This window comes from Chelonia mydas, chromosome 5 (assembly GCF_015237465.2).
Source record: "Chelonia mydas isolate rCheMyd1 chromosome 5, rCheMyd1.pri.v2, whole genome shotgun sequence".
In the NCBI taxonomy this organism is placed as follows: Eukaryota; Metazoa; Chordata; order Testudines; family Cheloniidae; genus Chelonia; species Chelonia mydas.
This window is the reverse complement of record NC_051245.2, coordinates 19,740,210-19,765,568: the sequence shown is the minus strand read 5'-3', so window position 1 is coordinate 19,765,568 and position 25,359 is coordinate 19,740,210. Positions and strand designations below refer to the sequence as shown.

The 25,359-nt window shown below is 39.7% G+C and overlaps 1 protein-coding gene across 6 annotated transcripts in view; it reads right to left on the bottom strand.

Moving 5' to 3' along the window:
* WDR7 (WD repeat domain 7) overlaps window positions 1-25,359 on the bottom strand; it is a 346,125-nt gene that overhangs the window by 199,326 nt on the left and 121,440 nt on the right. For 4 of the 6 annotated variants that reach the window (XM_043547548.1, XM_043547547.1, XM_043547549.1 and 1 more), the window contains one exon: window positions 6,669-6,740. The exons of the other annotated variants lie outside the window; for them this stretch is intronic. In XM_043547548.1, the coding sequence (XP_043403483.1) occupies window positions 6,669-6,740 (72 nt within the window). The remainder of the gene's footprint in view (window positions 1-6,668; window positions 6,741-25,359) is intronic. 6 annotated transcript variants of the gene reach the window in all.

Below are 25,359 nucleotides of genomic sequence, written 5' to 3'. Positions count from 1 at the left end.
GATTGTTTAGTCTGCAGAAGAGAAGAATGAGGGGGGATTTGATAGCTGCTTTCAACTACCTGAGAGGTGGTTCCAGAGAGGATGGTTCTAGACTATTCTCAGTGGTAGAAGAGGACAGGACAAGGAGTAATGGTCTCAAGTTGCAGTGGGGGAGGTTTAGGTTGGATATTAGGAAAAACTTTTTCACTAAGAGGGTGGTGAAACACTGGAATGCGTTACCTAGGGAGGTGGTAGAATCTCCTTCCTTGGAAGTTTTTAAGGTCAGGCTTGACAAAGCCCTGGCTGGGATGATTTAATTGGGGATTGGTCCTGCTTTGAGCAGGGGGTTGGACTAGATGACCTCCTGAGGTCCCTTCCAACCCTGATATGCTATGATTCTATGAACATGTACTCCTGTACTCCAGTGCTTTCTAGATAATTGTGGGAAAAAACCACCTAAAAAGTATGTCTTAAATGTGTCATAAAAACCTGAATGCATGTTCAAAATAGGCCAAATAAAATACTAAATATGATTGAAAGCTTATTTTACTATGAGTGATTTCACCAATGTGTGATATCCAATATGTGTATTAATCATAATATTAAATATAGCTGCCTAACCTATCTATCATTCACTTAAATACATTAATATTGTGCAATGCAATATTATTTTAGTTGTATTTTTCTGCTCTTATAACTCAAGTCTTCCGAAAGTAAAAGGATCGAGCATATGTATGTTAACGTACACCAAAGACCAGTTAATGAGCAACAGGTTGGGGTGCTTTTCAGATCACACCCTCTCGTATGCATTGCCGTGCTGTATAGACAAGCCCTAACTCCTTAGAGCCCAGTCAAACTATCCTTACCTTGCCTGAGGCCTTAGTTCCTCCAGGGCCACTAACACAACAGGGAGTCCAGTTCCTCCAGCAACCAGGGCCACTTGCTAGTTGCAACGCTTCTTCCCAGGGGATGCCAGCTCATTCAATATCATCTGTCATGGTCTTCTACCACTTCTTCCTTGGCTTGTCTCACTTTCTCTTTCCTCCTTCAGATATCCAGTTTAATGCTTGCTTAGCATGTCTCCCATCTTCCATTCAGTGTACAGGTCCCAACCACCTGAGCATTCTTTCTCTGATGATATTTTCTAACATGCACTGCTCGATCAGATCCATTACTCTCACATACACTCTTTTTGTTAGCCACTACCATCGGCCAACTCTCTGCTCTGTACAGTGGTGTGCTCTGTATAATCACATGGTATAATCTGACCTTTCCTTTGGTGTGGAGAGCTCTATTTGATTAGATGTTGTTCATCCTTCCAAAAGTGGTATTTGCTTTTCCTAATCTAGTATGAATATCTTTATCACAATCTCCTTCAAATGTCATCACTCTTCCTAGACAGCAGAACTCTTCTGTCTGTTCTATTTCTTTTCTGTCCACATATACCTTTGCATCTGTTGTCCAGTTTCCTACCTTCAACCATCTTTATTTTCTCTTCATTTACTTTCAATCTAATGTTTGCTGCTTCCTGTTCTACCTCTGATGCAAGGACAACCATTCTGTTCCACGATGTACTCAGCAAAGCAATGGTGAGTCACTAGTCTCTGTTACCCATTTAAACCTGCATAATGCCTTTTGTTGTTCATTTCATCACCCAGCCAACTGCTAATGCAAAGAAGATTGGTGACAACACACTCCCTTGTCTAACTCCACTCACAATATCCAACCACTCCTGCTGACCTGTATCTGATCTGGCTGCACATCTACTTCCATCATAATAAGGAGTTTATATGTTGATCAGTTTGTCTCGTATCCAGTAGCTCTTAACAATATTCCACAGGGTCTCACTGTGGACACTACTAAACGCTTTTTAAAAGTTGATAAGATGGGTTTTTGCCAAGCAGTAGCTTTTTTGATCATCTATCAGAGACTGGATATCTGCTCATAATATCGTCTACATGGACGGAACCCAGCCTGGTTTTTTTGTAATATTCCATACACTGGTTTCTTCATTCTATTCAGCATAACAGTAGCCAAGACTTTGCCCAGGACTGATAGCAGTACTATACCTCTCCAGTTTATGTATTGAGTAAGATCACCATTTTTTGGAAATGCCACAATAATACCATTTTTCTTTCACCCATATTTTGTTAGAGTTTTGTTAGCAGCTTTCAATCAGAATTTTGATTCCTGACTTTAGTACTGTTGCTTGAATTCTGTCAACCTCCTGGAAATTCCCCGTTTGAGGCCTTTGATAGTGTTATTAGTCCTTTTATTTCTAACTTAGCACTGGTGTTTCTCTAGAACCTGTGCATGATCTGGACAGCTTAATATAAAATGAAAATGTTCTTTCCATTATTTGACTTGTTCTTCATGCATTTTCAACATCTGTCCATGAAAATCCTTGATGGTCATCACCTGTGACAGTCTGGTTCTTCCCGAGAGGTCATGCACTATTCTATAAAGCGCTTGACGTCTCCCCTCTGAGCTGCTTTGTAGGCCTCTTAGCCTTCTCCTGAAAAAAGGCATTTCTATCTTGCCTTCATCTCTTCTCTTTTTCTCTGTATCTTTCATCTGTGTCTAGGAGTTCTTCCTGTGTCTTGCACTGTTCCTTTTTTGCCTTCAGAGCTTTTCATTCATCAGTCATTGCCCATGTTCCAGATGTAATCCATGCATCTTCCGCCTTCTTTGGAGGTCTACTACTTCCTCTGCTGTCTCTTCTACCAGTTTTACCATCTGTCTTCCAGACTTTCTAACAACCTAGTCCTGTAAAACACTGCAAAGGTTGCTAAGGGCAATCTGGAATCTGAGCTGTTTTTCTTTGTCCTTTGTCCCTATGACTAGAATACTCTTTTTATCTGTCTTAGTGATCTTTTTGAGTTTAAGTTGTATTGTGGCCACTAAAAGATAATGATCTGAGCCAACATCTGCTCCTCTGCTGACTCTGACACCCCTCAAAGACACACATCACTTAGATATACACACATGCTCTATCTGGTTGAAAGTCACATTGACTGGTGATCTCCATGTGAACTTGTGTCTCCTCTTGTGTTGGAAGAGATTGCCTCCTATGGCTTGGGTGTTTGTGCCACATAGATTCAGTGTTCACTATTATTAGTTTGGATATCTTCCACTGCTGTGTCCATGACTCCTTCCAAACCAGCATAGTTGCCCATTTGTACACTGAAGTTGCCCGTCATCAGCATAATGTCATGGTTAAGCATGGCATCCAATACTTGCTGCACCTGTTTGTAGGATGTATCCTTTTCACTGTCACCTGCAGAGTCTGTTGTTGCACATACCTGGATTATTGTACACTTGATATGTCTTCTTTGCAGTCCAGACGTTGCTAGTCTGTCACTCACTGGTTCCCAAGGCAGCAGGGTCTTCACCGTGATGTCATTTAGCATCATTCCTCCTCCTCTTTCATGCGTTCCTCTTTGTAGCATCATCTTGCCACTCCCTGCCCATTTCATCTCACTGATGCCAAATATGTTCAGATGGTATTTTTTCATTTCTCATGTAATCTGTGCCAGCTTTCCAGTACTATATGAAGTACTTACATTCTATGTGCCAACTTGTTGTTACAGATTTGATAGTCAGGATTCAATGTCTCCAGATCTCAGCTTTCTTTTTGCTTTCACTGAGGTCTGTCATATTTGGATTTTGAGCTCCATCTGCACTCTTAAGGTTTGATTTAACTGAACTGTTTTTGTTGCAGGAAGGCTGTATTTCAGTGATTGCAAGACCAACTGCAGAACCCTCCTCTTTTATCTAAGCTTGGGAGTGAGCTGAATCAAAACTCCAATTGAAATCAATGCGAAGCATCAGACTTTAAATTAAACTTTATAAAAGATGCATATAATCTGTTAGAAATATATTAATTTTAAATCACTGATCATTTATTTTCTTTTGTAGGGATAATATGGATTATCATTCATATTTAAGCGAATTAAATAAATTCATTTTTTCAAGTTTTTATTTCTTCAGTTTCATACAGTTGCATCTTTCAAAATTTCTAATTAAAACACAATAGGGGCAATGATTTGATATATATAATTATCCAAATTAATTGGGTTTTAACAATGGGAGCATGAGAATGTCTGCAGTTTATTTTCAGACAGAGGGTTTAAATTTATTGGAAACAGATTTCTGCAGTGACTGACCAGCACTGCCCCACATTCCCTGCAATCCTTATGACAGACAGACTGCCTGCCTCACATTAATTCACTTCACACTATTTCTATCGATCCACAGCCGGTTCCCTAGTCTCTTTGCACACACTGCCTGTCTGGCTGCCTACATCCACATCAGCACATACACACAAAGGCCACAGAAAGATAACCTTTTGCTTCCATTAAAGACACAGTATCCATTTTTCTAGCTACAATAACATCAGAGATTTAAAATATACCAGCCTCTCTGTTGCCTAGTGAACAAATTTACTTGGACACTATGCCCATTGTATAGTCTGGTAAATGATCATTTCAACATTTTAAGAAAAGTTATGTTGGCCAAAGAGAAAATGGAAACAATGGGACAGAAGGTATACATACAGCATGCAACTAGAGAATCCCTTAAAAATGGAATTTAATTTGAAGAACCTATAATCATACTGAAGACGAAAGCTGACCTTCAACATATTTTTATCTTTAAGCATAAATAAAGGAAAACAGCATTTTCTTAAAATCTATATTGGCTCACAGAGCCCCTATTTGGGCAGAATATATTATAGACATTGGTGAATGCAACACCTGAAGTGTGATTTTAAGAAGTAAACATAAGGAATAGAAAATGAAGTTACTGAATGCTTTACATTCTTATCACAGTGCGGTGGGGGTGGGGGGTGGGGGGGGATGAAGAGCAGTAAAGCTCAAATATCTTCCCAACATGAAGAGATCAAAAAATATCAATGGTCAAAACCATCTCTAATACTTTTAATTCATGACTAGGGCCCTACCAAATTCATTGTCCATTTTGGTCAATTTCACGGTCATAGGATTTTAAAAAACGTAATTTCATGATTTCAGCTATTTAAATCTGAAATTTTATGGTGTTATTAGTTTAGGGGTCCTGACCCAAAAAAGAGTTAAGGGGGTGTCACAAGGTTATTGTAGGGGAAGTTGCGGTACTGCTACCCTTACTTCTGCACTGCCTTCAGAGCTGTGCAGCTGGAGAGCGGTGGCTGCTGGCCGGAAGCCCAGCTCTCAAGGCAGAGCCGCCACTGGCAGCGGTAAAGAAATAAGGATGGCATGGTATGGTGTGGTATTGCCACACTTACTTCTGCACTGCTGCCTGCCGAGCTGGGCCCTCAGCCAGTAGCTGCCACGCTCTGGCCGCCCAGCTCTGAAGGCAGCAAAAGGAAGGGTGATAAGGTATGCTATTGCCAGCCTTAATTCTGCACTGCTGCTGGCGGGGCGCCGCTTTCAGAGCTGGGCACTCAGCCAACAGCCGTCGCTGTCTGGCCACCCAGCTCTGAAAGCAACACAGAAGTAAGGGTGGCAATACTGTGACCCCTCCCCCGCACCCCCGTGCATCTCCCTTTTGGGTCAGGACCCCCAATTTGAGAAACACTGGTCTCCCTTGTGAAATCTGTATAGTATAGGGTAAGAGCACACAAAAGACCAGATTTCACAGGAGGACAACAGATTTCATGGTCTAGAACGCATTTTTCATGGCCACGATTTTGGTAGGGTCCTATTCATGACATACATTTTTACAAACATTCCTTCTTGCTTTGCAGTCAACAAGCTGAACACACCAATTTTGGATCCAGAAGGCCCAAATAAAATAAGATTAATTGTACAGTCTACAGTGTATTGTGAAATTAAGGCTAATCCATCCTAACACCTGAATTCTAATACATTTACTGCAGGAGTAGCTGCAGAAGCAGCATAAGCATGTACTGATGCACTTGTTGGGAGACGCAGGAGATAAAATAGGAGCCAGCCTCGGTGACCCTTTCCCAGAAACCCTCCTCACTCTCACCCCACAAAACTGTGCAGGGAGACCCCTACTTTGGGTGAATTAAGACCCAGGGGCCATCCTTGCAGGGAACAGCCAGCCAAAGACTGGAATCAGCAATATCAGCTCAAGCAGAGACCCAGAGACCCCAGGCCCTTTAAATTGCCTCCAGAGCCCTGCTGCTGGAGCCCTGGGGTAGTGGCTGCAGGGCTCTGGCAGCTATTTAAAGGGCCGGGGCTCCAGCTGCCTCTGCCGCCCCAGTCCTTTAAATAGCCGCCGGAGCTCTGCCGCTTCCCCAGGGCTCCGGCAGCTAATTAAAGGACCGGGGCAGTAGAAGCAGGGGAGCCCCGGGCCCTTTAAATAGCCCCCGGAGCCCTGGGCTGCTGCTGCAACCCCGGTGGGGGAGGGGGAGGAGAAGAAGGAGGGGCACTTACCTTACAGGGTGGGCTGGGGCTGGCTCTGACCCCCTCAGCCCCGCCCCTTCTGGGGGCCAGAGCTGGCCCCAGGTACCGCTAAGTCACTCGACTTACTTTCACCCCTGCATCTGCCCCTCCTGCCTCCCCTGCCCACCTTCTCTAGCCGCTTCCCTTCAGTGTCCCTGTGATATTCCTTGTCTTCCTGTTTAGTTTATCCCCTCCCAACTAACCCCCATCCCCCCAAAAATGTGAGGAACTATTTCCTTCTAGGCAAAGAAAGATGCCTAAAAGGTTTCCATTATTACTCACAGTATCTGCTGTATGAAGGAGTTCTATTGGTATAGGTGGGGGGGAACACTGTGCTAAATGCATTCGCTAAAGCTGGAAGGAAAATTCAACAAAATGTTACCTGGTTAGTAGGATAAAACATCATAAATCCAACTTCAATATTTGGAATTTATTTTAAAAATAACCAGCATGTTTTTTCAAAATAATTCAGTTCTACATGTAAGAAGCCAAGGAAGTTCAAGTTTATGCCACTTTTTTGGAATCTGTTGAATATTACTCTTGCTAGTGACAAATACTTTATATTGCTTATAAGACATGAATCTCTTTAAACTCCCATAAAGGCACAGGCTTCTTTACCATTTTTATTTTATTCATCTCTATATCAGACTCCTTTGTTTGACAACAACAGATTGTTTAGTAAAGTGGCTACCATAAACTATTAATGATTATTATAGATAAGTATTTCAAAATATGTTTGCTATTTTTATACCTAATTCTACTGTCAAATTAAGATGCCCCTTTTAGGGAAAAAAATGCATTGTACACACACACGGATAAATGGCCTGCCTGAAGATCTTACCTCTTTAAAGGGCTTCTGAATGCATGTACACAACTTAAATTGGAATCTGTAGAGTGAGACTAATGAAGGGGAAATCCATTGCTCATTTTTATACCACTAGTTTAAATGCACACCAAACAGAAAATGGCATCTAGTAATCCGGAGCTAGTTTCATAGATCACCAGAAACCAAAAAGAAATCATCTCCATTTTAGAACAGGAAATATTAAATTTAAATAATTTATTCCTCTGTAAAGTCCACGGTTTGAGTGAGGAGGGAGATCATATATTGCTTATTATGCAAAAGATGACCAACTACAACAAAAAGGTGGGAAGAAGAATATTTCCACAAGTGTTTGTTAATTTTTTAACATTAGTTGAAAAGCTAGTGTTCAAACATAGCTACCGCCGGAGAATGTGGGGGGGGGAGGGGGACACTAAAATAGTTTCAGTAACCATCTATTCCAGACAAACAAAATAGGATAACTTTCTGTCATGTCAGAACTCTGGAAAGGAGTATTATAAGCATTAAATTACACTCATGCTGTCATAACACATTTGCAGCTTTTGAATTAGAGACCAAATTCTGAAGGTAAATAGAATCAGAGAATGACAGAGCAGAATCTGGAGGCTCCCTGGAATCCTCTCATGATTAGTCCCAGAAACAAATGCAAACTATCCAACAGTGGTGGGTCAGAAGGGAAAAAAAAGTTTGGCCTAACAGCCCATTGGTAAGAGGCAGAGAAGCATAAAAGCTACAAGTCAAACTTGAGAGATTTCATGTTGTGGATGGCTGCACTGTATCATCCAAAACGAAGAGGCCCAAGGATGACTGGTGGGTAAAGAAATAACAGCAGATTGAGTCATTCCTTGTCTTGCACAAAGGATCACAGAACCATATATTAAAAATATACCACAGCAACTTAGTGGCTGAATCGACAAACATTTCAAGTGCTTCTTGAATCACTATTAAAATGCATTTTATTTAAAACAATTTGGCTCATGTATGATAAAGTTTTCCTTCCAGTTTATTACCAAGAATATTTGCATGAAACAGGATCCTAGTTTCTAAAACTGCTCATCTGGTCCTGGTATATATTCTCTACCCAAGTCAAACCTCTCTCTCTAATATCATAGTTGGTTACTTGAGAAATGAAAGAGAAAGATACATTAAATATAACATACACTCATAATTGTTTCTAAATAGAATGAGATAGAAATATTCCTGTGGTCATCAACAATTTTTTAGAATGCCAGTGAAAAGAATTTCTAATAATGACAGTTTCTGAAATAGTTTTGACCAAGGCCTTATTAGTATGTGTTCCATATTCATACTTAAACTCACTATAACGAATAAATGAAATTCCATAAATCAGTTATGCATTTTAGCTGTCTGCAACGGATGCCTTTTTCCCTTCCACTTCCACAGTGAATGCTTATTCCACACACTGATTTATCGCTGTCAGGGTAGCCTTACAACTGCACATTTTTATGGTTCTCATGTTAACTAATCAGGCAACCCCTATGGGATGATGGTATGTATATTTCTGGCTTTACTAATATAAAGTGGCACATGACCACCCACAAAGATAATGAACTAGTGTTGCAGAAAACATTCTTTTCAAGCAAACCTTGAAACAATCCATATTTAGCAGAACCCTATGCCTCACCTCAAAAATCGAACTGGGGTTTATTAATTTATTTATTATTTTCAAGATGAGAATGGGGGTGAAAACCATCTACTTTAAAAACATGATTAGCACCCTATTATGTTTTTGAAATTGTAGTGTGGATAGGTCTTGCACATTAATGCCTATAAGGTTTACAGTATTTGTCAGTACAAATCTACTACTCAACTGCTTGGATTTAAACATAGTATTTATCTCTTTCCTCTCAATCTAGCGGTGTCTAACAAATTTCCTGTTGGATGCTTAGGAGCTTCTTCCTCACTGATGATCCCAAAGTCCATATAATTTAATTACAATTTATACCACGCTAGAGCCAGATAAAAGCTTCAGTTAATTGCTTCCCAAGTATACTAATAATACCAGATGCTAACAATAACAGGGTTTATTAGTATATTTTACTGCGCGACAATCCCTTATTCAAAGAATTTATATTCACCAAAATGGATTGAAAAAAGGAAAATAAAAATGGAGTTCAGGGTACAGCATAAATATATGCGATAGCAGTAAGTTGTTACAGTTGAACATGTAGAAGCCACTAGTGGCTTCACATAGATCTGCCACTAAGGAGTTATATTTCTAATCCATGAAAATTAAAGAGTTACATTAGCCAACACTTCGTATTCTCTTTATTTTAATTAACAGCATCTAAGTAAATGAAGTAATCGGCTATATATTTAACAATTTGGACCTTGTTTGTAATGCAACTTTCTAAGTTACTTTCTTCTAGCTTTCTACCACTAATCTCTGATTTAGTACTTCCCATACCTACTCTGGTATCTGAACATTTCAAAAACACTTAACGAACCTTAATTTAAATTAAAACATTACAGCAAACAAACAAAAAAAGAAAGCAAAACAGTTTTAAAGATCTGCTTTCTTTATAAAACAATGTTCCCCTTGCACTACCTTTTGTCTGTCCAAGCCGGAAGACAGACAGGAGGTCATGGATATGGTTTAATGAGGCTGCATCCTTATTCACTTAGAATATCTGGAAGTACCTGGCAACAAATTGTAGAGTGCAGGAAGGAGGGGATCAGCCCCCAAGCCCCTTATTTAGCTCCCTTTGAAGGAAAGGGATACTTTCCTTCAAATCCTTTTCCAATCCATTTTCTGTGGTAACCATATCCATTTCATACCAAGTACCTGCACTGCACATCCTCTACAAGTTTTACATTATAATGTCACCCCTTAATACTTAATCCCCCTACTCCACCCTACCAGATCCCAGACCAGCTGTGGGAAAGCAAAAAATACATACTTTGCCACAGCCAATCTGGCAGTGAGAAAAAAAACCTCATTCCCAGCCCTCTAAGGAAAAGGGGCAAATAACGTAATGCCCACAGCATGTCAAAATGGAACCTGGTCCTTTTGCCAAGTTTATGGATAGGTGGGTGGACGCTGCCAGTCCCAACCTGGTAAAGAGGGCCTATTCATGGCTGCATGGGATATAAATATCAGCCCCTGCACCCCCCTCTCCTCCCCACATTCCTCTGCTCAACTGGAAGGGCAATGCAGTGACCTTGTCCTGACCTGGCCCCAACTGCTTCCTGTCTTTCTTGTCCATCTCTGTAAACTTTTCCATACCTGATGTAAGGCAGCCCTTAAAGGGTCAATGAATCTTTTCTTCCAGCTGGACAAAGACCCACTCACATAAAGGTTTACAGTGGACACATCCTTAACATTGTTCACTCCCATCCCGTCATCCTCTTATAATTCAACAAATATTTACCCTATTTAAGGCCCTGGTACAGTAAGATACTTAAGCACATGCCCAATTTTAACAGCATACATGTTTAAAGTACTTGCCTAAATCAAGGGGTAATGGGAGGCCCCAAACATGCAAGTAAACCCCTGCTTCAGAGCCACACTGAAGTAAAGTCTTTCCACTTGGAGCAGATTGCAGGATCAAGGAATACACCCTGGTTTTTAAAACAGCTTACACACCAACTTTTGGAGGGAAAGGATTGAAGTTTTGACATAGATTTCTATTCTGATGTGCAATGAAGCCAAGACCTTTTTTGTGGGGTTAGGGAAGAAAGTTCTCCCAGAATAGCCAATAACCCAGTGGTTAAGGCTCTCACCAAGCATGTGGAAGAATCAAGTTCAAGTTGCTGGTCTGAATCAGCCAGAGCAAGGACTTCAAATTGGGTCTCCCAAATCCCAGCTGAGTTCCCTTACCACTGGGTTACTGGCTAGTTTGGGGTCAATCTTTCCTCCTCTCTTGTTTTGATCAGAAACTCATGGACTCAAAAAACCTTCCCAACAAAAGCTTAGTTTAAAAAAAAAAAGTTTCTGCAAAAAGTTTCGGTTTTAATAAATCAGAATTTTCTGACAAAATGTTTAGTCAAATGATTCCCAACCAGCTCTAATTATCACTGCTTTTTTCCTTTTCTTTGATCCGTCTTTGCACTGCCCAACAGAGGGGACTGTTTTGTCTAAAGTAATGTTTCCTTTTGGCAACAGAACCTGTATCTTATTGAAAGAGTTTTCGGTTTAGGAAGTTCACAAATTTACATGGAAAACAGATTAATCTTAGATCACTGCAAAAGTAACAGATGACAAGATCTGGACATTTACTTCATGGAATTCTTAGAATAGTGAATTACAATGTCAAATCAATGTTGTTGTTGTTCCTGAACTATATACATGTAATTTCACATAAATACATTGGGACAGCTACCTTCAATTATATCAGTGGATCCTCACTGGCTTTAGAAAATCTACAACCCCACTGCTAAAATGCTATCCACATTACAGATATAACTTGACTTCATTAAGGTTGCATGGATATAATTGGAGGTCAGCGTTTGTCCCTCTGTATTGTATCAGTTTGTCTTTAAATTAAGTAGGTAGATTATATGGTCTTCTGGGGGAGACAACACACGTTGCTGCATAATCTTTAGTTTAACATACTTTCTTTTAGTCTAAAAATGACAAACTGATATTAAACTGCAGAAGAAATACATTTTCATACAGTAAAAAGATTGCAATGCATCTAGATAAGCATGTTGTTATTCCAGTACATTACACTGATTAAATCTCACAATTCATTTTAAAGACTATTCATATCAAACAAGAGATTTAGAGGGGGGAAATGCTGAATTAACTTAGGAAGCACTGGTCACAACATAGATGGAGGCTTTTTAAAGAATTAACTTGTAAACAAACAAAAATAATGAAAAATAAAAAACAGTCTGACAGAGACCCAGAGAAATGCTATCTAAAATAAATGTTCAAAGAGTAAAACATTTAGCAGAAGAAAAACTGTAGAAGAGGAAACAGACAGGCATATAGATAATGTAACTGTGTTGTATATCCAGTATCAAAACCTTTAGCTGCCTGTCAAATTACTATAGTACATCCAGATATAAATTGTTACATAGAAGCAAAAAGAATCAAAAGGGCACAAATTTTTACATTATTTTGTAATGTCGCTGTAGAGTGGTGTGAGTGAAAATATCAAGCAATACAAAGACAACAAATTTCAACCTATGTTGTCACAATAACTCTAGAATAGAAAAGAGAAAAAATCTGGATAAAATAAAAAGAAACATGGCAAAAGTGCTACTATTAAGATGTGGTACCAGTTAACACTATTCCATGTTTGTAGGTTATGTTTTATTAATAAAAGCCGTGGCCATATGCCTTAAATCTAAAGTCTTGTGTTATGTTTTTATTCTATGCTGTCTGGGGGGCAGATAGGCATGTCAGCAATGATTGCTTTAAACATTATACAAGTACACTAGTTAACTAAGAAAAACAGTGTGTGTTTTATTTGTCATATTATATATATCTTGTTTCAGCAATGTACAACGTTTCCAGCTAATGTTAATGTTGAATGGGTTGGCATTTTACAGGCCACAAGGCACTAGATCCATCTAATTTTTTTAGGTCAGTTTGGGTTCTTAAATTTATTAGACAAAATAAACTTTATTTTCAAAATACTGTTTTACATTTGTATGCTTCTGACTCTTACTGCAATGTACAGTAGCAACCAATTTTGCAAATGAACAGTGAAATGCAACGCTCTACCATACAGTCAGTAATTAAAATGCAAAAACTGAGTGTGAAATCCTACAGTCCTTAACCAGGCAAAATTCACACTGATCCCCACTGTTTGTATGTTAAAATTCACTTTAAATGTACTGAGAATACTACTGATCTATCAGCAAATCACAATGGCTACAAAAGTATTAAATGCAATCATAATTTACTTGGAGCTGTGGCTCACAGAAGTGCAGTTTAGCTCAAAATTAATAAATTATACTGTGATGCATGGCTAGAAATGGTTAAACATCCTGCAGGATAAATGACTCAAATTCAACCCTTAAAGACATATGGGGAGATAATGTTTGTGTTTTGAGTATTTACATATATATGGGTAGCGGACAACAAAGTAATCAACAGTCCCTGTCTATACTGTAGTCTGTTAATTCAGAGATCAAAAGAACATCCTGGCATTTAAATGAATTGTAAATATCGCTGTATTCTCTTTGAAATGTAGAGTAAATCATCTGTGAATGGTGGAGAAACAGGCCATTGCCTTATGTTAATTCATATAGCTAAGTACCGGTGATGGACCTACTTCAGTGTTACCCTAATTACCTATTGTTCCCAGAGGGACTCCGACTTGCCAAAGGAGGTTTGAAATTGTATAAAAGATCCTTGGGTCCCAATCCTTTTTATCTCAGATCTGCTTAAGCTTCATCAAGGGAACTTTAAGCCACAAGATTGAGGTCCCAGTTCAGCTGGAAACACGCTGAATATGATATTGGACATTGGACTATAACCTATGGACTAAATTCGAAAAAAACTCTTTGCAACTACAAAGCTCACCATCTCTGCTATGTATCTGAACCTCGAGAATTGAACTCATGTCTGCATGTATACTGATCTTTTAACCATACCCTCTCTCTCTCGTTTCTTAATAAATTTTAGTTTAGTTAATAAGAATTGGCTGTAAGCGTGTATTTGGGTAAGATCTTGAATATTCATTAACCTGGGAGGTAATGTGTCCAATCCTTTGGGACTGGTAGAACCTTTTCTTTTATATGATGAAATAAGATTTTCAGAAATCTTCTTCATATTTGACTTGGGTACCTGAATGGAGGCCTGAGGCTGGGTTACTTTCAAGGACTGTGTTGTTGGCTTCTGGGCAACCAGTAAGGTAATAAAGAAGCTGTTTTTTTTGCTGGCTTGGTAAATCTAAGTATTAAAATATCCACCAGCTTTGGGAATTGTCTGCCCCATTCTTTGCAGTTCACCCTAATTGAGTGACCTCAGCTGGCCCCCACTGGGATCCTGGTCACATATACCTAGTGAGATTTTCTCTTACGTATAAGTTGACAGAAATGCAACATTTAAATCTATTTGTCTAGGACTGAAATGGTGGGATCCACCCTCTCTAGAGGGGTTTCTCTTGCCGAGACCTCCACTGTTGAGGAGGATGTTGATGTCAGACCTTTCCCACCCTTCCCTGTTGTTTGAGGTGTTCCTTGTAGGGGATCGGGCTCTCTCCCTCACTCTCCAATGTTGCATCATTTTTAACTTGCATGGGGCCTTGCAGAGCAGTTCGCAAGTGCCAGCTCTCTGGGGTATTATCCAGTTCAGCAAGACAGGCAGGGGACCAATGCAGAAGCTTTTTCCAGCAGTACTTGTGCCCAGAACACCCAGACACCCCATCAAGGAATACAGCAAGGTCTGGGAAGATCAGTAATCTTTGATCCACAACCAATACTTTTATTCAAGTCCCCCTGAATCACAGCCATAGAGGACAGACGTGGGTGACTACAGAAGATGGCAGGAACTGTGATGTGCCAGACACTTAACACACCTCCTTCCAACAAATCACAGAAGCCTTCAAGTATACTCCTTTCTCTCCTTCCTGTCAATTCAGAAGGACTCACTGAAATCTATTTATTATTTTATAAATGTGCCTCTTATTCCTAACTCTTTCATTCAGTCCTTATACATAGGTTTTCTCTGCCTCTAGACCCATTCCATTTCAAGTATATCTCATTTTTAGATGGAATGACCAATGGATCCAATTTAGATGGATTCCAATGTTCAGTGTGATGGTATACTCTCACTTATATAATGTTATACATTTTTCAGTATTGCTTATAATCCCATTCTTCACCTGTCTTAACTTTTTCCTTTTGGACCACTACTGCATGTTAAGTAGACAACTTAGCTGAGCTGTCCACAGTGATGCTCAGGTCTGTCCACAGCGATGCTCAGGTCTTTTGCGTGGCTTTCAGTTAATTTAGAATCCACTGAGATGTAGGAGTAGTTCAAATCATTCCTTCCAACAAGTACTACCTTGCATTTCTCAACAATGAATTTCATCTGACCAATTACCTAGCATCTTTAGGTCCCTCTGAAGATCCTCAGTCTTCTGTACTCTAGATTAAACTAAATAGTTATGTCTCATTTGCAACGTTCTTCCATCTCACTTGGATCATTAATAAATATATTAACAACATTAATTTTGTAGAGATCCTTGAGACAATTATTCCTACTTGTCATTTTTTTGTCTCTTAACTAGTTTCTAATCCGTAACAGATTTTTATCTCATCCCTATGACTTCCCAGTTTGCTTAACGACCTCCTGCAAGAGGCTTTTGATAGTGAAAATAAATCATACATCATCGTTCCTTCTTTGTGGACAGGATCAAAGAATTCTAGTAGTCTGGCACTGCATTATTTTCTTTTACAGAAGCCATACTGGTTTGGTCCTTCCATATCATGTTTAACTAGATGTTTCATAAACACATGGTAATTATAGCTTCAATCAATTTACTTCTTGTTAAATGAGGCTACTGGACTGCAGTTCCCAAGATCACCCCAGTACCTTTAAAGACAGGAATATCATTTGCCATACCTGCAGTCTGCTGGTATAACAACTGGTTTTAATTAAATTGCATATTAGTGGTAGCAGCTCAGCCATTTCATTTTTAATTTCCTTCAGAACCCTTATAGGAACACCAGCCAGCTGTGGTGACTAGTCTCAAATAATCAGTTTGTTCCAATACTTCTCTGTGACACTACAATTTCTGACTGTCTCATATTCTTATTACTGGGAAATAGTAGGATTCTCCCAAACATTTGCTCTAGTGAAGACTGAACCACAAATAATTTAGCTTACTTAGTGGCCTTACCCTCCTGAATTGCTCCTGTTACTCCTGATAGTCCAGTACACATATTGATTCTCCCAGAGGCTTCCTGTTTATAATGTCTTTATAGAATTTCATGTTATATGTTTTTCTGTCTTTGGCTATTTAATCTTCAGATTCCTTGTTAGGAACCAATCCTATAATGAGTTCTGTTTGCACAGAACCCTGAAGTCAATGGGGCTCTGTACAGGTAAAATGATTCTGCTCAAGCAGAGCTCATTGTAGCATCAGGCTCTGAGTCCCCTTAGTATTAATCTTATGCTTTAGCAGACACAGTTTGTGTTCCTGTGGCTTCAGATGGGATAGATTTCCTTTTTTATTTTATATATACCCATTTTGCTTGAATGTTTTCTTGTACCTTGCCATTTATCCATACAAATTATTTGATTACCTTTCTGTTTCCTATTAAGTTCAGGGGTACCGGCTGTAACTCATTTACAGTATTCTCAAGTAGTCACCTGATTGGGGTTAAGAATTTCAAGTTTCTTACATTTTCTACATTTAAATAAACCTTAGTTTTTACAGATACTCAGCAATCTGAGATTACTGAACTGGGTCATTAGCCAAAAAAAACCTTACAGTCTGCACATAGAAGTGCTGTGACATGTTGTTAGTTTCTGTACTAGAACAAACAAAACAAATATATTTTTAAAAAGCTTCCTAGACAGTTTTTCCATTTCAGAAACATGTTCCCGTATTCATGTGCAGTGTTTTGTAAAGCACTTTATTTCCATTAGCATTAAAAAACTCAGGTCTTCAGCAAATCAGCAAGAGACTAATGGCACAAATCAATATCAGATTCTTCATGGCAACTAATATTAGGTCATTTATTATATACAGTGCTTGCTAGCACCACTACAGCTATAGGTCTATCAGTGATTACGTAATGAGCCCTCTTTTTAGGGAGCCCCAAATTTGCTGTGGCTTGACACTTGACAGAGTTTCACAACATAGTGACTTTTTTCTGAACTTGATTTAATTTCAGCTGTTTCTAAGTTACAGAAGTACTTACAAAACTCTTTGTTGTTGTTGTTTTTTGACTAAATGAAAATAATTATTTAATGGGTTTAAGTAGCTGGCCTTAATAGGAATTATACATATTGTTATTCGTGCTTCTGAGAGTTCTGAAAGAAGAACAATCGTTGAAAGTTTAAAAAACAACTATACATCATACATGATAATTTCTTTTTAGAGTTTTTAGCCACAGCTTTTATCCAGTAGGACAGATCCCCTTGATGAAGTAGCTGCCATTTCCTCAGGCTCAGTAGTCTCACCACTACTCACATGAATCTAAGTCATCACTGTCACTAATAAAGCATTTGCGTCAGGTATTTCAGAAAAGGTTGGGTTTTCTATTTTAAAGGAGTGACGGAGGAATGGATTTTATACCACATACCTGCTACAATCATTAGGCACAAGCAGGAGAATTAAGGAAAGGATGAGAAGTCTCACTTCTAAATTCCTTGCTTTAATATACAGAGAGCACCACTTAGCTTTTACTTCTATGCACATACAAGGAAAATGCATCGACGTTTACCTGAACATTTCCTTTCTTCAGGCAATAAGGACCACAGATCCATTAAAATGGATCTTCAGCCTGCTTGCAGCTTTGGGGCAAAACCCAACCTGTAGGTCCCTGGCATTGTCCTGAAGTTCCCTCCAGCTAAGACAGCTTCCAGGATAAATCAACCAGGATAAATCAACAACCAGGATAAATCAATTTTATTTTTCTAAATTACAGATTGGGCTAAATATATTTTGATGAAAAAGCATAATTTCTCCTACTGCAGAGCACTGGAAATTCCCCATAATGAAAGTCAACCCTAATCTCTACAAGTCAGCTTCTCTCTCTACTTTGGATGATACACTTGTCTCCAAGTTTTGGGGTTTTTTTCAAACTTTTCCTCAGAGGTCAGGCTTTCTAAACCTTTTATCATCTTTGTTGTTCTTCCTGGGACTCTCCAATTTGTTCACATCTTTCCTACAGTATGGCACCCAGAATTGGACACGGTACTCCAGCTCGCCAGTGCCAAATAGAACAAGACAATTACCTCCCATGTCTTACATACAACATTCCTCTTAATATACCCCAGAATGATATTAGCCTCTGTCACAACTGCATCACAATGTTGACTGATTCAACTGTAATCCACTATAACCCCCAAATCCTTTTCAGCCATATAACATCTAGCCAGTTATTCTCCATTTTGTAGTTGTGCATTTGATTTTTCCTTCCTAAGTGTAATACTTTGCACTTGTCTCTATTAAATTTCATCTTGTTGATTTCAGACCAATTCTCTAATTTGTCAAGGCTGTTTTGAATTCTAATCTTCCCCTCCAAAGTGCTTGCAATCCCTTCCATTTTGTCATCCACAAATTTTATAAGAATACTCTCTACTCCATTAGCCAAATCATTAATAAAAATATTGACTAGTATCAGACCCAGGACTGACCCCGTGCAACCTTACTAGATACATCCTCCCAGTTTGATAGCAAACTATTAATAACTACTCTTTGAGTAAAAAGAAAAGGAGTACTTGTGGCACCTTAGAGACTAACAAATCTATTTGAGCATAAGCTTTCATGAGCTACAGCTCACTTACGGCTGCTACTCTGAAACCTACTCTTTGAGTACTGTCTTTCAATCAGTTGTGCACCCATCTTATTAATAATTTAATCTATCCCACATTTCCTTAGTTTTCTTCTGAGAATGTCATGTGGGACTGTGTGAAAAGCTCTACTAAAATCAAGATGTAGCATGTCTACTATTTCCCCCCATCCACTAGGACAGTAACTCTATTAAAGTAGGAAATGAGGTTAGTTTGGTTTGATTTGTTCCTGACAAATCCATGTTGGCTGTACTTTATTTTGTCCTCTACGTACTTCCAAACTGATTTTTTAATAATTTGTTTCAGTATCTTTCCAAGTATCGAAGGTAGGCCGATTGGTCTATAATTCCCCACCTTCTATTTGTTCCCTGTTTTAAAGATTGATACTATATTTGCCCTTCTTCAGGGACTTCATCCATGCTCCAGGAGATTTCAAAAATAGTTGCTAGTGGTTCCAAGATTGTTTCACCTAGTTCCTTAAGTACCCTGGGCCTACGATGTATTTCATCAGGCCCTACTGACTGACTTGAATTCGTGTATATTATATAAATATTCTTTAACCTGTTCTTTCCCTATTTTGTCTTGCTTTCCTTCCCCCTTGTTGTTAATATTAATTGTGTTGAGCGTCTGGTCATCAATCACCTTTTTAGTGAAGACTGAAGCAAAATAGGCATTGAACACCTCAGCCTTCTTGATGTTATTAGTCATTAGCTTTCTTTCTCCACTAAATAGAGAAGCTACATTTTCTTTCATCTTTCTCTTGTTCCTAATGTATTTAAAAATAAAAAATAAAAATAAAAAAACCTAACTCATTTTGTGCCTTAGCCTTTCTGATTTTGTCCCTACATGCTTGTGGTATTTTTTTGTATTCCTCCTTAGCAATTCATCTATGCTTCCACTTTTTGTAAGATTCCTTTTTGATTTTCAGGTCATTAAAGAACTCCTGCATGGAGCCATGTGTTTGAAAAAGTGCCACTGACCTTAACTCCTTTTTCTCTTTGACTTTCTTCCAATGGGAGCTTACCTACCTGTTCTGAGTTTGTTAAAGTCTCCTTTTTTAAAAGTTCACTGTCCTTATTCTGCTGGTCTCACTCCTTCCTTTCTTAGAATCATAACATCTAGCAATTCATAATCATTTCACTCAAATTGCCTTCCAACTTCAAATTCTCAACCAATTCCTCAGAATCTAGTCTAAAATGGATGTCCATCCATTTACTTCACTCATTATTTCAAACAAAAAAACTGTTCCCAGTACCTTCCAACAATTTATTGGACATTTTGTGGATGTTGTGCTCTTTCTGACACCTATTCCTTGGATTGAATTGGGACCTGAATAAGCCCCCATCCATTATCCTCAGTGAGCATTTGACTGAATGATGGTTCTCTGACTGGTTCACTAACCCTTCAAAAATCATATTCTCTGTACTCAACAATTGAGGAAGCAGAGAATATACAAAAGGATCTTAAGCTCTGCTAATAGACTGGAGAGGGGGAGAGGTAAAGGATATACACTGTATAGGTCTCATATGAATTTTGGTTCGCTGAAGCATGTCCGTGAATGAGATCCTCATTCCCATTTGGCTCCAATAAGAACTGGAGTTTTGATTCTTGTTCTCCTTTATGGCCATCTCTGAGACGAGACTTTGCACTTGATGGAATTCATCTTCCACCCTGGCCTATGGTTGACTTCCCTCTGTCTGTGTTTATCATGAATTCCAGATTGTCCAGAAACCATAACACTATTTGTCTCACTTTTGTCTCTGTAACAGAGCCCTGACCAGAAAAAAACGGTCTAGGAAGTGATAACTGTTTTACCTTCTTCCTTTAAGCCAACATTAATACCACCATGATTTTGGAAAAGACCCTGAAAGTATTAGTCTGATAAAAAGGAAACGATTGAAATTGCGGGAAGAAAGCTGTCATCCATATTGTGACACGGTCGGGCCAGATGGTTACAGGAGAGTGATAGAAAGCAGATATATTAGCTGCAGGTTGAGTAGGTCCCTTTTCCCTGGGTAAGGTAACAGTGAAGGTTCCAGAACAATCAGGAACTTTCTGGAAACAATTAAGACAGGCAGGCTGATTAGAACACCTGCAGCCAATCAAGAAGCTGCTAGAATCAATTAAGGCAGGCTAATCAGGGCACATGGCTTTAAAAAGGAGCTCACTTCAGTTTGTGGTGTGCGTGTGAGGAGCTTGGAGCAAGAGGCACTAGGAGCTAAGAGAGAGAATGTGGACTGTTGGAGGACTGAGAAATACAAGAATTATCAGACACCAGGAGAAAGGTCCTATGGTGAGGATAAAGAAGGTGTTGGGAGGAGACCATGGGAAAGTAGTCCAGGGAGTTGTAGCTGTCGCACAGCTGTTCCAGGAGGCACTCTAGACAACTGCATTCCACAGGGTCCTGGGCTGGAACCCAGAGTAGAGGGTGGGCCCAGGTTCCCCCCAAACCTCCCAACTCCTGGTCAGACACAGGAGGGATTGACCTGGACTGTGGGTTCATGAAAACAGCCAAACTGAGGGCGGCCATGAATCTCCGAGGTGAGCAAATCCGCCAATAAGTGCAAGACCCACCAAGGTAGAGGAGGAACTTTGTCACAATAAGCAAACTTGAAGTACTGTATGTGGATGTTAAAACAGGAATATTTGAAGACAGGCCTCCTAATACCTTATTTAGATGCTTCAGACGGAGTCCTGTTCTGTTTGCTCCTGATTTTCTGAGGTTAGAAATAGGATAAAGAGCGAGTTGTATTGCTCCAATCGGAACCAGATTGACGGCTTCACTCATGTCCCCCTATTCCCATGAGTTGCTTGAGATTGGAACTGCGACAAATCCATTCCTGTGATTCTTGCACAGCTCCAGAGAGAATCCCCTTTGCACAACGTCCTGTGATCTCATTTTGACTAAAGCTATCAGTACCCACTGGCTCTCATATTGAAACAGCCCAGCACAAACTGGGGGTCTAACTCCAGATAGGGCTGGATGAGAGTCATGCAAATAGCATGACAACAGCAGGAATGCAACTGAAGGAAGCAACTGACATTGCCTCAGAACCCTACCCCTTACAAACTGGTATCTTCTTTTGTACTTCATGGATTGCTTCAACTTGCCATATGAGCTGTATTTCTTTCTATAGTGCCTAGCAGGAATCAAGATTCTAGATTGACTTTTCTGATTACTCTGAATTGCCTCAGCTTTCCATACAATTTTCCACTGAAGCACCATGAGAACTGGGCCCAAGAGTCTGATCTCAAGGACCAAAGCCCCATAATGCTGCATGAAACAGATTTGTATAACACTGTCTTTTTCGGGGAGAAGTCCTTAGGTTGTGAGATAGACTGTGAGATTTTTTTAGGTTGATAGAAACCTTATTTGCAATACTCTCCACCTATGTCCCCACTGCTTATCAAAGCAGGCAAAGGCACTTGAAGTGTTAGGTGATAAACTTTTTGTTGGTCTGAAGCCACCAAGGAGTTTTCATGCCTAAAGAAGAGTGCTGAGGTGATGCCTGCCCAGATTCAGCTGCCTATGAAGGATCTGTATGGTTCAGAATGTCACTGATCCAGGAACACTGAGGCCCTGACCACCAGTAGTGACACCAGATTGAATTTGGATTGGTGTACACTGAGGAACCTTTTGGCTTTATACAATGCAGGCCAGGGGGATAGAAAGAACTAAAAAGGTGTGCCAAGAGACCTTGCTTTCTCTTTCATACCTAGGCTGCTGGCCCCCTTGTGATTCCATGGCCAGCTGCTGGAGGGAGGATGAGGAGGGGAGGCATAACAGCCGGCAGCAGAAGCTCAGAACAATACCCTAGACATAAGGCATGGTGACCAACAGCAGCAGCTAGTTATGACAGCCCAATACTTTCTCAATCTTTAGGTATGGCAGGAAATCCCCATCCTTCTATTACACCTTCCCAGAGACCATTATGTAGAATATACTACACTGCCCATAGAGTCAGCTGAGCTCCCCAGTGAGTCACTCAATAAGAAGGATAAAGCAGTAACACACAATCTTCATTTTGCTTCTGGCTTTCCCTGAATCCTGCACGAGAAGGGGAAGCAAAGCTGAGCATTCAGTCTCCCCAAAAGGTAACACAGCCCTGGGACACTGCTGGGAATTAGATGGACATGTTATTGAGCCAAATTGTTAGCCAGAAATGTGACAAAGATCGGAATCTGACTAAGGAAATCTCTGCCAAGGGAGGTCTGGCTGAGCCACCAGCCACTGGGGAGGCAGAAAAAACCGGAGGAATCGCCCTTTTGCCAGTGACTCACAGGTCTAATTCTGCCCAAGACACAAGCAGGCTGAAGTACCCATTGTAAGCGGTCTGTGGGCCTTAGCGCAAAGAAGAAATTAATACTCTCTCTCTCTGACACACACACACACACACAATCTTTCATCTTAATCGAAAATTATTGAAAAACTCTTTTCTAACATCTTAAAACTTGAAATGTTTACAGTATTAAAGAAGAACCAATCGCAAAACCTCCCACCTACATTGTGCTAATATGAAATATTAAATAGCAGCTTGCATTTGCTATGTACCAGATCCTGTCCTCAAATATGTCAATACTATACTGTATCAAAAAGTAGAATAATTTGTATATGAGAAGGTAAAAGCAGCCCAAGTAGTGAATTGTGCAACTCTGCAAGGTCAAGGCATTCTTCAACACCTATAATTTTGATAGCTACACATCTTCCAAGTCTTTTTGCAAAGATATAGCAAATAGAGCATGGTTTGATCAAACGTGGAAAGTGTTAGCCTATGATCTAATTATTCATAATTTTACTATCTCAGATGCTTAGACCAAGAATACATTTAAGTGTTTATGCATAATAATGTAATAACTGCAAATAAGTTTCCTCAGACATGTAATAAGGAGTTATCAAGCTAAATGTTATTTTTATAAATCTTCCAGCTAACTCAAACAACTACAAAATCCAGGATTCACGGACAAAACATGAATATGGAAATGGGTTTTATCATTTCACAAAGTGATAGCATTTAGTTAACCAAAAGGGGATTTCTGAAAGAAAAAAAAATGTTTATTTCAGCTCACTTTACTTTCTCTGGCAACAATTACAGCTGCTTATCTATAGATACTCAAGAGTCACATCTTATTTCAAGTTCCCTAAACACATTTTACCAATAGGTGGAGACTGACTGCACATTAAGTGGTGGGGCCGTACTCTGGCTTGCCAGATGAAGGTGTGTACCTGTTTAAGGGGGAGAGAGACACAGGGTCAGTGCTTAATTTGTGCCAGGGCTTGCCAGGGCTGAGCCCCAGCAACTCTGGGCTTGCTATGTCAGTTATGGAAGTAAAAAAAAGTGCTTGAGCCCCAGCACCTTTTTCATTACAGATTAAGCACTGTACAGAGTGATTTTGTAGCACTCACATAGCAGGTTGTAGGGATGTGACCCAGCCTCCTCCAAGGTGATCAGAAGAGAGGGAAGGCTATATAAGCACATGCTGGGAAGGAGAAGCCCTCTTTTACCAGGACCAAGTAGAACAGCACCCACCCTTCCACCCACGGAAATGGAGAAACATCAGGTTTGGTCAGGATCTGCTGTGGGTACTGACCTAGTCCAGTGCAGTTACTCCATAGGGAAGGAATACAGTGATCACATAAATTGATTGGTAAAGGATATATAGGAGGCATTCGTTAAAGGAGCAAAAATGGGGGTGGGCAGTGGGTTTCTAGGGCTACTATGACTAGCACAGCAGGGAGCCAAGCCCCCCACCTTTATAGCCCACCTTAACCCTCATTCGAGGGGCGAATGGAAAGGTCCCAACAGCAGAAGCGTTGGGCACCAGGATGGGGAAGGTGGAGGGCTGAAAAAAGCCTCCCAGGATATACTGAAATAATCATGGAATTATTTGCATTGTATACTCCTATCTGCCAGGTACTCCCAGACAGTTAATAATGAAGTTGTGGCCCAGTTAAACCACATCCAGTGTCTCCTACTCTTCTTCCAGCATAGCCAGACAAATTACAATTTAGTTTAAATTATGTGAGTGAAATTCTGGCCCATATCTCCCATTGGCTTCAGGGAAAAAGGGATTTCACCCTGACTCTGTTTCCTCCAGACAGCTTTCTAATGTCAAAGGCTTGATTTATTCAAGAGTCAATTATCCCTTTTTAAAAGTATATGGCTAGAATATACAGTATAATTTTAGTAGCAGACTTGTGTTTATGTTTGTCACTTGTTGCAATTAAACATGAGCTTGTATACAAACTGCACAAGGAACATTTTGTATACACAGTTAATATACAGTTAGTGTGAAGTAACATTCATGGCAGGCAAAAATCTTCTGGTAACATTTTATGGTCACCCAACTCTTCTGAATAAAACAAAACCAATTACTATATCCTGACCTGTCAGATTCCACATTCTTCCATTTTAGCATAAATTTTCCTGTGCACAAGTCCATGCCTTTACTCTTAGTTATGCTGAGTCTGACCAATTCCTCTCCCCTCTTGATGCTTTTGTCCTAAAATACGTCAATGCTTACCATTTTAGCCATAATGTATCCAAGTCATACTTATTTATTTTACTCTTTCCTCACAATGTAATTCTTCTAGACCCTTAATCATTCTATTTTTCCTCTTTGAAATCCCTCCAGTCTGTCAACATTTTTCTGAAGGCAGTTCACAGGCCACTATTTTAAATTGC